The 15,773-nt window shown below is 36.4% G+C and overlaps 1 protein-coding gene across 3 annotated transcripts in view; it reads left to right on the top strand.

The window, feature by feature from the left end:
• Nucleotides 1–15,773, top strand: part of LOC108233450 (disks large-associated protein 2) — a 114,155-nt gene that overhangs the window by 72,592 nt on the left and 25,790 nt on the right. For 2 of the 3 annotated variants that reach the window (XM_017411928.3, XM_037981659.1), the window contains one exon: nucleotides 1,548–1,767. In XM_017411928.3, the coding sequence (XP_017267417.1) occupies nucleotides 1,548–1,767 (220 nt within the window). Of the gene's footprint in view, nucleotides 1–1,547; nucleotides 1,768–5,588; nucleotides 8,197–15,773 lie in introns of those variants that run through there. The other variant, XM_017411931.3, reaches the window with a different exon arrangement.

Below are 15,773 nucleotides of genomic sequence, written 5' to 3'. Positions count from 1 at the left end.
TGGCCCTCAAAGACCAGGATTGGGCACCACTGGACTAGACCTAGACACAACAGCTTTATGTCTAACCTTGCATTACACGCTAACCTTTTCAGGTATGTCCCTCTTTAATACCCTGCTATGAATTCATGCAGTTGTGCAAGTCTGTTTTGGACCTCATCGCTGGCACAAGACGCGGTTGCTGCAGTCAGAAGATCTTTGACAGAGCCAGCAACAAAGCTTCTGTGTGGAGAAGGAGTAACAGGAGGAGAGAATTTGGTCAAAAGAGGGGTTGTACAATCGGCTGGCTTTACTCCTGTGGGTTTTAATTTCCAGATGAAAAGTATTTCGCTAAAAAAAAGTCTTAAGTGACACGGAAATCTTGTCCAGCTTATGTGTGAGTTTTTACAAGCTAAACCCAAAAAAGTATTAGAAAAGGCAAGATTCTGTTCATAGCAAATAATTTGCTTTCCGTTATTACATTATTGCTTTTAGAACTTCTATAATTAAAAAAGCGTAAATACAATTGTATACACCGAAAATATTAACACAACTACAATTGTATTCAGAATTTTATTCTTACTCGTCATGGGCATGGATGGTTTAATAATTGGGGGCTTTTAATGGTTTATTTGAACCATTCTTTTTCCAATATGGGAAAAATAATACACCATGCAACTTCCATTTATTGTGAGTTTTCTCTAATCCACACAAGGTCAAAATTATGCATACAAGCCCAAATATATACATATACTCCCACTAATATTTGGTTAAACAATCCTTAGCAAGTTGCATGTTACTGATGCTTACTGATGCTGAACTGGACTCTTTTAGATTTGTTATTTGTGTTGTTTGTTGCTCAATGCTAATTTGCTGCAAAAAAATTGCTATTTAAAATATTTATTTCTGTGTAGTATACCTTTTGACAAAAAAACTAAAATATTACCCCAAAATACATTTGATGCAACAATGAATAGTTTTGTCCCTGTATGGATTAGAGAACATCCACAGAAAGCTCAATTCTTCTTTTTAAAAATCATTGAGGTTGTTTGTTTTATTTGCATTCCACTCTGGGAAAAAAATGGTTAGAATAAATCATTAAATACCTCAGGTTAAAGTGACATTCAGGCTCATGATGAGTGGATAGAAACTTCTGACTGCACCTGTGATCCTTCCATAGTGACTTGGATCTGTGAATAGGATGAGACGAAACAGCTCAGGACTGCCTGTTTTAATTATGACATGACAGTTTCATTGTTTTAACATTTACAAATTATTCTTTTAGTATTTTTCTAAAACACTTTGTTTATCCAGTTAGTTAGATCTTTATTTTGAAATTTGTGGTCAATTTGTCTTGTAAAACCTGTATCTTTTTCTGATTTCTTTATTGTTGTCATCTACATTTTGTTCCTTTTGATCTGACATCCATTCAGTTTAAGGTTGGATTTTACGGTGGCGTTTCCTTATGCTAACCCTCCTTCATATTTGCTGTACAAAGGGGAAGAATCAAAGTGAGAAAGAGAAAGGAAGAGGAAAAATTAAGGACTGCTATTCCTGTTTTTGTCTCTCAGGTGAGTGAGACTGAGATCAATGGCCAGTTTGAGTCAGTTTGCGAGTCCGTTTTTAGTGAAGTAGAATCCCAGGCCATGGAGGCCTTGGACCTGCCTGGTTCGTTCCGCACTCGAAGCCACAGTTACCTCCGTGCAATTCAGGCTGGTTATTCCCAAGATGACGACTGCTTGCCTTCAATGACATCCTCCACTGTCACTTCAACTCTCAGATCCACAACAGGTAAAACAAACCCCCTGAAACGGGAGAGGGCTTAGTCCACATATCTTCATACATCGTGTACATGCGCACAAACCTGACATACCTACATATGTACAGTGGGGAAGCCTTAAGATTCAGAGATGCCAAGTTGAATGATTCCCGTTTTTTTTCTTTGAAAGCTATGGTGTTTTTTTTTTCTTTTTTTCCCCCCTCTGCATACTCCAAATAGTTTAAATTGATTTGCTTGTTTCTGTTACTTTGCATGTTTTTTTGCATTAGTTAAATTATTGTATGTTTAGCTCTGTTTTTATTTTATTTTCTTATTTTTGACAAACTTTAAACTGAAAAAATGGGTTGGAGGGTTAGATTAAAAAGATGAAGACAGCAGATATGAAAACACAGCACAGCCACATGACATGGCATGCATCCAAGGAGTAGTGTTTACCCTAAGCATGTTAAACTGTGTGGTTATTTATGTGTTGCAAAGAGTGTCAGTTACTTAGGGAGGGGTGAAGTTGGAAATGGGACAGGTAGGGGAGCAGTAGGTTGATGACATGGGCATACCTGTCCTACCTCTGCTCTGCTGAAACACAAAATCACAAATATGGAAAATGACCTTCTCTTTAACCCTAAAAATACAAAACAATACATAGAGAAACCAATTGAAGGTAAGTCAAGAAAAACTAGAGACTGGAACACATGAACACACATGTTGGTTGCACAAAGGAACTAATTATTTATTGCAAAAATGCAAGAAATATGAACTACCTTAAAGCGAAAGTTTAGAACTTTTGAAGCAGGGTTCTGTGGAAAGTTTCTGAACAATTATTATCTTACGTGTTATAAATAGCTCTTTGAATGGCCTCAATTTGGAGAAATAAAGTTGATTTTTCGGACAAGATTGATGAACTAATGGCAAGTCTGAGTGGGCCAGGACCAAAGTGGAGTGCTGCCATTTTAAAACGACTTCAACCTCAAAGATTTTATGAAAACAGTATTTTATAAACTTTACAGTTTTGTCAAATTCAGATTACACAGATATTTTCATACATTTATTTGGTTATTTGCAAGCGCAAATAGTAGCAGGAGTTAGCTGTAGCATTTCCCGTGCAGCCTGGGACACATCCAGCAGAAATGTCATAATATTTCTGCTGCAATGTCCATTTAATGCAAAATTAACAGCAGCGTAAAGGTTTATCAGACAGGTCTTACATAAACTGCTACTTTTGAGACTGAAGTTTATTAAAATGGCAAAAATCCATTTTGATCTTAGGCCAACTCAGACTAGTCATTATCTTGTCAACCCAGTCAGAGTGAAATTCTATTTCTCCAAACTAAGATAGTTCAAAATCTGCATATGGGTAAGATAAGAGTTATTCATAACATTTCCATAGAACCACTTTAAAAGATCTGAAATATTCATTTAAGTGATTAACGGTGTTGTTGTATTGTGATGCATAAAACTTGAATTTGTGAGCAGCAAAGTCAGCCAAATGAATCCTCGATTTTTTTGTAAAATGGTTCTTTATTTTTAGTAATTGTTCTCTTCTACTGCAAGTTTACAGTTGAGCCAACTTAATGTTAAAGATCAGATTTTCATGCTGATCAGAGTTACAATATAAAGCCTAATTTATTTTCCAAGGGGAATTTTGAGGGTTTGTGTTTCATTGACTTTTTTAAATTTTTTCTTCCTAAAAGCTGCTTATTTATCACAATGTGCAAAGATTTCAAAGTTTTGTGTGACACAACAAAAGCAATACAGTAATTTAACATTTAAGATTCTTTGTGCAAGCAAAATCTTTTGCAGTACCTCCCTCAGTAAGTGTATTTGGTGTTTGCCTGCAAGAGTAAAGCTATGAACCCTATTGAAACATTCTTTTTCTCAAGTAACATGCATTTTTTGTATATTATGACCAAAGTTTTTGTACATTTTTCTGTCAATTTAATATTGGAGACAATTGCACTTCTATTTATTTTGTTGGCTTTGTCTTTTTGATGAATCTGGAGTTCTGTTTTTGGAATACTCCTATCTTCAATTCGGTTTCCATCAACAATTTCTTCATGACAGAACTAATGAGGATAAAGGAGTGTTCTCCAATCCCACTGTCTTATTTGCTGAACTCTGTTCATTTAGCCACTGGCTCCAAATCTGTCAGTTCTGTATGGGCTACAACAAGTATTTTATAGTTCAGTATGTTGCGAAGTTGTATTTTAGAGATTGGAATGATTATTTGCAATATGTGTAATAAGGTTTTAGCAACCTTAAAAGAGTCTGTTGGATGGTGATTAGTTATTGACAGTGCTGTCACCTCTTACTCTGACCATGCTGAAAATAAATTTGTCCTTTTCAAAGAACAGTGGCCATAAAATAAAATAAAAAAACTAAAAAAAAAAAATTTTAAAAACTGGAACGACTCAACAAGGCTAAAAAGATAACACAGATTTTGGAGTCATGTTTTCATGGTAGTGTTTAGAACTAGTTTAAAATCAAATCGGAAGCAGCTTACGAACCAAACCCTGAGGTTAGTGGGCCCTTGAGTGGGAAAGGGACCCCATGATGCTCCGTAGAGCAGACGAGCAACAAACCCCTCTCCATTTGACCATCCAGATGTTGGATAACCAGGGGGAAAGAACAACTGGAGGCATCATTGATGATTGTTGCAGGTATTTTAATGTTGACACGCATACATATATCTATGTATATGTGTGTTTTTGCACTGCCTTCTCAGTATAAAAATCAGAGATCCTTAGAGTTTATATGTAGGTGGTAGCAAACATGGTTCAAACAACTCATAAAACTTCAGACTTTGTGACCGATTTCTTCCTAAACATTGAATTATTGAGTTTTAAGATGTGATGCTGGCTTTTGTGAGTTGTTTATGTCTATTCTAAGTGTTTTAGTCCATACTGTAAGTGTAAATGTTTTAGAGATGTACTTAAAATACCTTTCAGAATGTGTTCATGTCGCCAACATAAAATAGTGATGAATGTGATCACCTTGCCACTGTCTCCAATCATTTGTCAGAGCAGTGCATGTGTGAACATTAATTTTTCTTCACATGAAAATGTGACTTCTTTTAAAAGTTGAACCCTTGGCAAAGAGTTTGTCAGCTGCTTTTGACTGTGGGATTGCAGCCTCTCCCTGCCGCAGCCCCAAAGGGAGAGTGGGGTTACCTCTTCCCTTGCTGGGTCTCGTACCACTCCACATGGTCTTATTAGCCAACTTGGACCTGACATGTTCAATAGGGTTCATATCTGCTTCTTAACCCATTGGGTTGTGATTCCTCTCCTTCCCTTTGCATCTTTTCTTTTGCACAAAATTGCACAATTTGCAAGTCACTGAGACGCACCTAACATGTTTTGAGAGAAGGGTTCTCAAAAAAGATGAATTTCTGATTTGATAATGGTTGATGCATTTCATTTGTTTGTTGTGCTGTGCAGTGAAAAGATGGAAAGATGCCTTGAGATGACTGAGAAGGCAGTGTAAAAACATTGTGAAAGCTTACAGTATGTGAGTTTAATTTCCAAAACTAGTTTTTTGATAAAGGGACTAAAAATCCTACTGTGTTGCCTGGGAGAGTATATATTGCTGCTGATAAGCAAATTCCAAACAGCAAACTGTAAAACGAGGATTCAAATTGCACCTGTGTCTTGGTGTTGTATAGTTCCTAATAAAAACTTGAATTATTTAAGCCTAAAAAATGTCTTTTCCACTCACATACTGTATGTTTTCCATAGATATGTGCCTATTTTCTAGTTGAGTGTCTGAATTAAAACCACACTCCAGCTGTTCCTTTCACCATGAATGTCCTTCTGTCTGCACACTCACATTTTTCTTCCAGAATATGATGTTGTGGATGCGACATCCTTACTAAATGACGACATGGTAGAGGATGACGATGGTGCTAGCTCCTCTGCCTATGCAGAGCTGGAAAGGCTGGAGAGAGAAACCGCTGCAGCTCGAAGCCAGCACAGTACTAGCTCCACTGTAACAGCCATCTCCGTTCCGCCAGCAACCCCACCTTCATATAGGGTCCCCGCTGCCTCACCCATAGCCACCTCTGAGCCACCGGTCCCTCAGGCCATTCAGGCCTTCAAGGAGTCCGCTAACATGGTTGCTGCCTTCAACTTGCAGTGGAAGGACGAAATCTCAGCAATGCGCTACGAGCTTGCAGAGCTGCGTAGAGATGTCTGTGGGGAGCTAAAAACTTTCAACAGCAACTTCTTCAACTTTACTCAGTGCTACAACATGTGGACTTTATGCCGGGAGCCTTGCAGTGACAGTACCACACAAACAGATGACAGGGTGTCCATAGGAATTCAAGCCGGCTCGAGCTGGTCTATGAGACAGCATACGGAGGACAAGTCAGTGATGTGCCAACCAGAGCCAGCACCCTTCAGCATCATGGATTTCATGGACCCACCTCGAATTGAAATCATTGAAGGAACTCCTGAAAGCACGCCAGAGGGTTCAGGCAGCCCCGCCAGCCCGCTACCAATAGAGGATTTTCCATGGGAGCTCAGCAAAAGGCAGAAGGCTCAGAAGCAGCCAGACACAAGTGGCCACACAGGTGGTCACAGAAGCGCCAGTCTAGAACTATGGAGCAGGAAGTACACCAGTGGGCCCATGTCATATCTGTCTATGTCATTCTAGTCATCCACATATTCCGCAAACTGTAAAACAAGATGAGGAGGCCGAGGTTAAAAACCTGAGGTTTGTCTAGAAACGCTGGGCAATGCTGTTCTTATATGTCCCTTTACTCTATGCAGACACAGAGTCTGTAATTTCTTGAACACATCACAATAATGTTCAAGTTCATTTTTTTAACAAGTGTCTTGCTTAGCCATGGAACAAAAGATGATGATTTTGTTTTACATCAGAGTAAGGTGACATGAGAATATAAGAGAGAATGTGGCTGAAATTTCAGATCCTCAAGTGCCAATCAGTGCAGCATCATCTACCCTCCACTGTCGTAAATACTGAGAGCTAGGAGGAAAAAAAAGAAGTTAGAAACATGAGGGATGTTTATCATTGAATTAAAAAAAACAGCCATTAGGTGTTCTTGGACCATACATATTTTTTCACAATTTTTGAACTGTTAAAGGAAGTTTTCCCTCTTTCATATTTTAGTTCCTACTTACTTCTAAGTAGAAACCTTTAGGTGGATCCATCTATGACTCAACTTTATGATGAATGTTTATATTGAGATTATTGTAAGATAACTTGTCTAAATGACCTAAATGTGCCGAAATCAACTACAACCCCAAATTTACAAATTTGAGGCATTCGGTAAATGCAAATCTGCTAACAGAATGCAATAATTTGCAAATCTCATAAACCCATTTTTTCACAGTATAACAAAGGAAACAATAAGAAATTGTACAATTTCTTGGAAAAAAATAAGGTGATTTTGATGGCAGCAACACATCTCAAAAAAGCAGGGACAGGGTCATGTTTTGCCACTGTGAAGCATCTCCTCTTCTTTTAACAACAGACTGTAAACAACTAGAAGCTGAGGAGAGCAGCTGCTGGAGTTTTTGGAGGGAATCTTGTCCCATTCTTGTCTGATGGAGGATTCTAACTTTGGTGGATTTTCATTCATGATGTGCTAATAGTTTTCTTCTGGGCAAAGATTTAGACTACTACCCTCTGTCGTAATGGATGCAGTACGCAGTTTAGCATCGGCTTGCTAAAACATGCAAGGCTTTCTCTGAAAAAGATGTCTAGATGAAAACATATGTTGCTCTAAAAACTGCACATATGTTTCTGTATTGATGGTGCTTTTCCTGATGTGTAAGCTGCTGATGCCATAAGTGCTAATGCACCTCCATACCATCAGTGAGGCAGGCTTTTGAGCTAAGTGCTGATAACAGGCTGGATGCTGTTTCTTTGCCATTTTAGTACAGAGAAATTTGGTCCAGAGAAGATGGCAACATTTCTGAATGGTCTGGCTTCTTCTTTGCCTGATAGAGCTTTAAGCAGCATTTGTGGACGGCACGGTGAACTGTGTTTACAGACACTGATCTGTGGAAGTGTTCCTGAGTCCCAGAACAGAATCAGACCTGATTTTAGTGCAGTGCTACCTGAGGGCCCAAATATCACTGGAATCTAATATTGACTTTCAACCTTGTCCTTTGAGCTCAGAGATTTCTTCAGATTCTTGAAATCTTTTGACGATATGAACTTTAGATGATGGGGCAGTCGAAGTCTTCACAATTTTTTTTACTGAGTAATATTATTCTAAAATTCTTCCACAATTTTTAGACCAGTGAACTTATGCCCATTTTTAATATTAAGAGAGTCAACCTCTCTAAAATACTCTTTTTAGACCCAGTCTTCTTATTGACCTGTTGCCAGTTAACCTAATTAATTGCAAAATTGTCCTTGTATCTCTTACTTTCACACCATTTTGATGCTCCTGTCTTTGTTTTTGTTTTTTTTTTTTAGATGTGTTGCTGCTATCAAATTCAAAATTACCTTAATTTAATAATTGGACAATTTCTTAGTTTCAACATTCAATTAGTTTTTACTGCTTTCCATCGTAAATAAAATATGGGTTTACGAAATATCCAGATCATTGCATTCAGTTTTTATTTACACGTTATACATAGTCCTAACTTGTTTGGAATTGAGGTTGTAAAACACAAAGGAATGGCCCAAACTACATTATAATGTAACAGAAAATTACAACATGACTTTTGACGTTGATACCATCCATCAGTTAATGGAGGTAACCACCTCCATAATGTAACCTGTCAAAAAAAAAAAAGTACAAAGATATTTTGTGTTCTTTAAAACGGCTCCAATTTCCCATAATCCTTAGAGATCCTTTCAGATTGTTTGGTCCAAAAACACCTAGCACTCAGTGGGGCACATATCGGCATGTTTCTGCACATGAATCTGAATAGATCATGTTCATTCCAGTTTCTCATCGTGTAGAAACATCTTAAGCACCTACATCTACTGAAAAAATACTGTGAATAACTTTATAAAGCCTAGTTTTGTAATGAATGCATTAAAGAGTAATACATTATTTGAGAATATATTGATAAATTAAATATTTTTTTGTTATCCTAATCAAAGCATTCCTTTGTCCATAACTTTCATCCATGTGTCAGTTAAAAATGGGTATTTTTATAAAACTTCTAATTGACAAAAATAAGTCAAACTACACAGCCGTTTACACAATCTAAATGTAAAAAAATTAAACCACTACATCTTTTATTGACGTTAACTTAACATCTGACAAAATTTATAAAATAATTAATCTTCCTGAACACTAATTGGCTCCAAAATTGTTGACAGTAACTCATTTAGACTCACCACGATACCCAATCATGTCTGAAATTAAAAAAAAAAAAAAAAGTTAAAGACTCATGGTGGTCATGAAGTGTGAATGAAGTGGCTTCAGTTCATTGCAGCACAAAATACATTCATGTTCAAACTCTGTATATGTACAATATATAAATGTACCATTTTGTATATAGACAAACTTATATTCAATACTTCTACTGTTTGCAGTTACAAAAAAATACTGTGTTCTGACAGCGCTGAGAGGGATTTTAGTTGTAATCTCAGTTCTGAACCAAACATTATCTACCACCTTTTTGTTTCTTTTTTTATCTCTTGAGAAAATATTGAGGTTCTGAAATGTTTGATAGTGTCCTACCATTTTATTTTTATTTTATAGGAGGATGTGTAACACACATTTTATTTGATTTACTGTCCTTTAAATTCTTTTTAAGTAATTTTTACTGTTCTTTGTTACATTTTATTTATCAATCATGGCTTTTGGGGGATTTTGCCATCTTTGAATTATACCAGTAAAAGATTGGTCCCAATAAGTAGACAATCAGAGCCACTGAAGGCCTCTACCTCTTAGACACATCCCCAGACATTTAGTATACTTTAGTACCGCTGAATGTACTAACACCGCCTCACTAGTGATGGCTAAGCTGGACTCCTGTCAAACCTTAATGGGTGGGAGTCCTTAATCATCTGCTACATTTGGCCAATTGCTCATTTTGTCTTTTCCTAATGAAATAATAGTTGCTTTCTAGCCACTGCCATTCTCCTCTACTGTTTTTCCACTCCACTGAAACAACATGGCACACGAAAGTTCATGGAACTGATGCCAACAACTAAAAGTCTAAGTTCGACAGCGCTTATCTTTGAATAAAAACAGCAGCACAGATTTACCAGATTTCAAGTTGAAATGTGAACATTTAAGATTTTTAATAAAAGCAAGAAATCTTCCATTTTATGAAAGGAGTGGAACCTCTTCCCCTTTTGCACAACCAAAAGACATTATTGTGAGATAGAAGTAAATTTTAAATAATACTTCTCTGTTTAAAAAGTGTACTACAAGTAAAATTAGAATTAAAGGGATTGTTTGGATTTTTTGAAGTGGGGTTATGTTTTATAGATGGTTATTTTAATGTATTCATTTTGGATAAACAGAACTTTATTTTGACTGGATTAATGAGCTGCTGGCTAATCCAGTTGGGGCAGAGTCCAAACTTGATTACTGTGTCGTAAAACAACTCAGATCTCGAACATTTGTATATGAATTATATCACAGTTATTTCAGCAGAAATATAATAATATTCCTACAAGAAGTGTGCCAGGCTGCACTGATGTGCTTCAGCTAGCTCAGTGGTGTCTTATCTTGGTCCTTGAGGGCCTCTATCCTACATGTTTTAGTTGCTTCCCTGCTCCAACACACCTGATTCAATGGTCGAATTACTCAGTCCTCAAGTTCTGCAAAAACCTGTTTGTTACCCATTTATTCATACCAGGTGTGTTGGAGCACAAAAAACATCTAAAATATAAAGGATAGTGGCGCTCCAAGACCAGGATTTTATACCACTGCTGCCACTACTTATATTTGCAAATAATCTTGATTTTCATGTAAATAACTGTGTAAAGCAAAAATAAAATCAGTGTAAAAATTTGTGAAATAGTGTCTGCATTAGGCATTTTCAAATGTTTTGGAGATTGGAGTTATTTTAAGATGGCATCTTAACCCTACTTGAACTAGCCGGTAGCTTATCAATCTTGTCAGAATTCAACTTTATTTCTCCAAACTGAGGTTGCTCAAAAAGCTACACTTTACTGCCAAACGTATTCGCTCACCTCCCTTCACACTCATATGAACTTGAGTGCCACCCCATTCTTAATCCATAAAGTTTAGTATGATGTTGGCCCACCCTCTGCATCTATAACAGCTTCAACTCTTCTGGGAAGGGTTTCCACAAGGTTTAGGGGTGTGTTTATGGAAATTTTTGCCCATTCTACCAGCGCATTTGTGTGGTCAGACACTGATGTTGGACAGAAGGCCTGGCTCAGTCTCCAGTCTAATTCATGCCAAATGTGTCATATCAGGTTGAAGTCAGGACTCTGTGCAGGCCAGTCAAGTTCTTCCACACCAAACTTGCTCATCCTTGCCTTTATTGACCTTGCTTTGTGCACTGGTGCACACTCATGTTGGAACAGGAAAGGGCCATCCCCGAACTGTTCACCAAACTTTACTTGGCGCAATGCAGTCAGACAAGTACCGTTCTCCTGGCAAAACCAGACTCGTCAATCGGATTGCCAGACAGAGAAGCTTGATTGGTCACTCCAAAGAACATGTCTTCACTGCTTTAGAGTCCAGTGGACATCGTGTTTTACTCCACTGCATCCAACGCATTGCATTTGGTGATGGAAGGCTTGGATGCAGCTGCTCAGTCATGGAAACCCATTCCATGAAGTTCTCTACATTCTGTTCTTGAGCTAATCTGAAGGCCACATGAAGTTTGGAGGTTTGTAGCTGTTGACTCTGCAGAACGTTGGTGACCTCTGTGCTCTATGCTCCTCAGCATCCACTGAGCCCACTCTGTAATTTTATGTGGTCTACCACTTCATGGCAGTTGCTGTCATTCCCAATTGCTTCCACTGTGTTATAATCCCACTAACAGTTGACCGTGGAATATTTTGCAGCGAGGAAATTTCATGACTGGACTTATTGCTCTGGTGGCATCCTATCATGGTACCACGCTGGAATTCACTGAGCTCCTGAGTGCGAGCCATTATTTTACAAATGTTTGTAGAAGCAGTCTGCATACCCTTGTGGCCATGGAAGTGATTAGAACACCTTAATTCAATTATTTGGATGGGTGAGGGAATACTTTTGGCAATATAGTGTATCTACAACAGGTAAGATAGTAATTGTTCATAGCCTTTCTATGGTACCCTACATCAAACGATCTGAGCTATTGCTTTAATAGTAACATCACAACAGAAAAAAGTGTAGAAATGTCCTTTTGGGGCAGTTGATCTGATCCACAGTTTTGTTAAGCCTAGATAAATGATTAACTTGCCTTGACAGTCTAACCACTATATTCTGTGTGCTTTGTGTTTGTGGCAAACCCCTGATTCTAAATGAGAGGATTAAAGAGGTTTGGTAAAGTGTAGAATAGGGAGGAATAAACCCATCTCTACTGTGTGCAATACATAAAAAAATAATAATTTTTAAAGCTAAAGAATTTTTAATTAAGTTTTTCATTACAGATCAGCCAAAGGCTGGCATATCATAAATTACTGATAAAATAAGGCATTTGACTGTGACAATATTTAGTCTATAATCAGTTTATTATAAAAATAAGTGTTATAAATAGTGTTACTATTTTTTTCTTTTTTTATTTATAATGGGGGGAGGGTTTGTTCTAGTACTTGTGACTTTTCCATCGCTTAGAGTGTGGAAACTAATTTGAAGGTGCTCTACACTGATTAGTCATGATGTCTTTTATTCATTCATTCTATGCAAGTCTTTCGTTTCTGGATGAATGTCATCTAAATTGGTGTGAATGTTAAGTCTAGTTACATTTACGCTTCATTCATGTAGTAAATGCCTGAAATGGAATTGATTTTTAGTAAACATTGGTGGTACATTAAAAGCTATAATATTTTTTGCTTTTTTTCTCCATTATGGTTTGTTAAAACTGGAATCCGAGTTTGTTGGTGAGACTCCTGCCGTGTAGTAGCATCTGTATGATTTGTGACATCACTTACGAAAACAAAACAAAAAAAATACTATAATGTAAATGTATTCAGCTAATTTGGGAAGAAAAACCCTGTGAATGCAGTAAATAATTAGGAATATTAAACATTATTCTAATCTATATAAGATGTGAGTACAAACTGGTAATTTATTGATTTGAGTTAACTTGTAGGTTTATTTCATGTGTCATCATCATTTCATTATTTAGCCCAAAGAAGTTATTCTTTCCTTAAAGCAAGTTGAAATGTAGCAAAACACAGCTCTATATACAGATCTACAAATTATTTTAAAATGATACAAATATATATATATATATATAAATGAAAGATGTACAATAAAGAAGAATAAATACAAAATAAACAAAAGGGTGTTTACCATTATTTTTAAACATACATCCATATTTTGTGTATTGAATTATTTAATTTGTAAAGTGTCAACATTATCCAGTATGTTACAATATGTAAGTAATTCATTGGGGTTTTTATTTACATTTTATTGTAACCCAGATATTTGATGCAACAACTGTGCCAACTCTGTGAAGGACATGGGATTTTGAATGAAATCACCTAAACCTGTAATACTGCTTGAATATAAACCTTTGTTTTTATTTTATTTTCCAACTTGTGCTCCTCATTTATTCAAGATGTCTTGGATGAAACATGCTTCTCTGTTCATACTGCAACTTTTCAGGGATCTCAGACACAAACTGATCTTGTCAAGCTTCTGATTACATCAGTCTAAAAACTATTATTTAACCTATTTTTTGTTTGCCTTTTCCTTATTTTGTTGAAATGATGAAAAAAAATTGTGTGATCCTTTTTTCTCTTTTTTTTCTTACATTATTTATTGTGGTGTTTACTGTGATTTTTCTTTTATTGGCCTTATGTATTTTTCATAAATTGATATAAAACAATGGATTCAATTTTTTCTGATGTTTATGTTTATGGTTACCAAAATAGGGGTCATAGCTTTACAATGCATTTAAAGATAAAACTGCCTTGCAGCAAAGGTTTGTGTCCAAAGTCTACACTCTTTATCACACTACAGTTGCACCACATGAACCCTTAACCCTTTCAATATGCCTTACTTTTCTACTGTCACCTTTTTTTGTTTTTGTTGGTTTATTTGTTTTTATTTTATCATTTTTTCCCCTTTATTTTAGGCGCCCGTAGCTTAGCTGGGGGGCGTAGAGAGTACGGTAGGTCTGGTAGGGAACTGCTTTATCTTCTTTTCTGTATGTTGTTACTCCAGTTTTTCATATGTTTTGTCTGACTCATCATCATTTTTCACCTGGTAAAATAAGAATTTATCATAAACTGAAGATATCACCATGTATACTTTGTTTAATCCATTTGAATGTTTTCATCCGTTTTCACATTGAATTCAGTGGAATTTCCAAGACGAAGAAACCACAAGCACTAAACTAAGCGGCCTTTGGCCTTGTCTTAGCTCACTGGTTGTATTTACTTCATTTAAACACAGTTAGAAACAGGACTAAACGTTCCATTTGAACTTTATTTTATGCAAATGGAACATACCAAACTGAGACATGCATTACGTCTGTTACAGAGTCCATAAAATGATTAAGTTGGTTTGTTTTTGTTGTGTTTTAATATTGTTTTAATATTACAGTTCTGTTCAAATTCATTGGTATTAGTGATTCACGCTCTTGCTTTAACCATTGTATATGTTTTCTTTGGAAAAACAGAAGGGGAATAAAGTCAGCAGGCAGTAGTGTGTCTTTATTTCAGGCTTTTCTGGCTAACAAGGTGGCAGGTTATGACCAAATCACCACAAATCAATGGAGAACACAAGATTATATTATTAGGTATTAATGTACTGAAATACATTTTATAGATTGTGTTTAAATCAGCTGCTTTTGAGGGCTAAATAGGACTTTGATTTTGAAAGTTGAGTGTAATGGTTTTAGTTATAAATATTATAACTGCAGATTTGTGTCAGTGCCATGTCTTTGGTTGAAAGTCACTGAAAGCTCCTAATGAACTTTTCTTGTAAATTTGCAGCAAACTAACTGCAGCTTATTATAATGATAAATATTTTGGGATAGCCATACATAAAACAGCCCAGTATGTACCATGTAAGTACAGAATAACGAGTCACTTCATAATCGTGACCCATTAAGTACCTGTTATGTACCCTGTACATACCAGGCTGTACTATGTATTACTGCTGGGGGTGTAACAGTACAACTATTTTTACTATAAAGGGTCAGTAAACAGATGTTTCGGACAGCTACAGGAACTATATGAGGAGTACATCAGTCACAGGTGATCAGTGCTCCAATCTAGAGGTGGTTGCACGCTTTTTTTTTTCAACTGCATTGGTTGATAGCTCCAACAAAAAGGTATCTATCTAAAGCACTTTACATAAAACAAGGCTTAAGTGGTTCAGAATAACAGTCGGAAGCTTGAGGACCTGCCTCTTTAATCAGCTGTGTGTGAAAAGCTCCTGGAGCCAAACTAGTGGTGCCTGTATGGCAAGCAGTTGTATCATGTAATTGGGCTTTGAAAGGTTCCCTACTGTGGCAGGCCATTTGTATATTTATTTAATATTTCGGATGTCAATAGCAGTAAATTTACAGAGAAGCTAAGTTTGTCTGTTTTATATTTTCACATTATAGGACTTTTTATTTTGTATCAAGTCTCAGATTATCTGAAGCAAAGACTCCTTTATTTTAATTTCTTTTAACAATTTTTTTAATCTATCAAACTCTTTTTTAACACAGCCTGTTTACAGTTCAGATTAGATGGAAAAGACTTTTATGACTTTTTTTTGTTGTTGTTTTTTAATCAAGTTATCAGCTGATAAATCCAGTCTTGTTGTACATGACCTGGGACTTTAGACCCTCCCTACTAACAAGGATGGGTTGTTTTTCAGATTATGTTTCTAGAAGAGTTTGTGTGTGATAAAACAGAAAATAAATCTAGGATTTGGCATTTGATTCTCTAAGCCGTACCGAACCAT

This window comes from Kryptolebias marmoratus, linkage group LG19 (assembly GCF_001649575.2).
Source record: "Kryptolebias marmoratus isolate JLee-2015 linkage group LG19, ASM164957v2, whole genome shotgun sequence".
NCBI lineage: Eukaryota > Metazoa > Chordata > Actinopteri > Cyprinodontiformes > Rivulidae > Kryptolebias > Kryptolebias marmoratus.
This window is presented reverse-complemented; position numbering and strand designations above follow the sequence as displayed.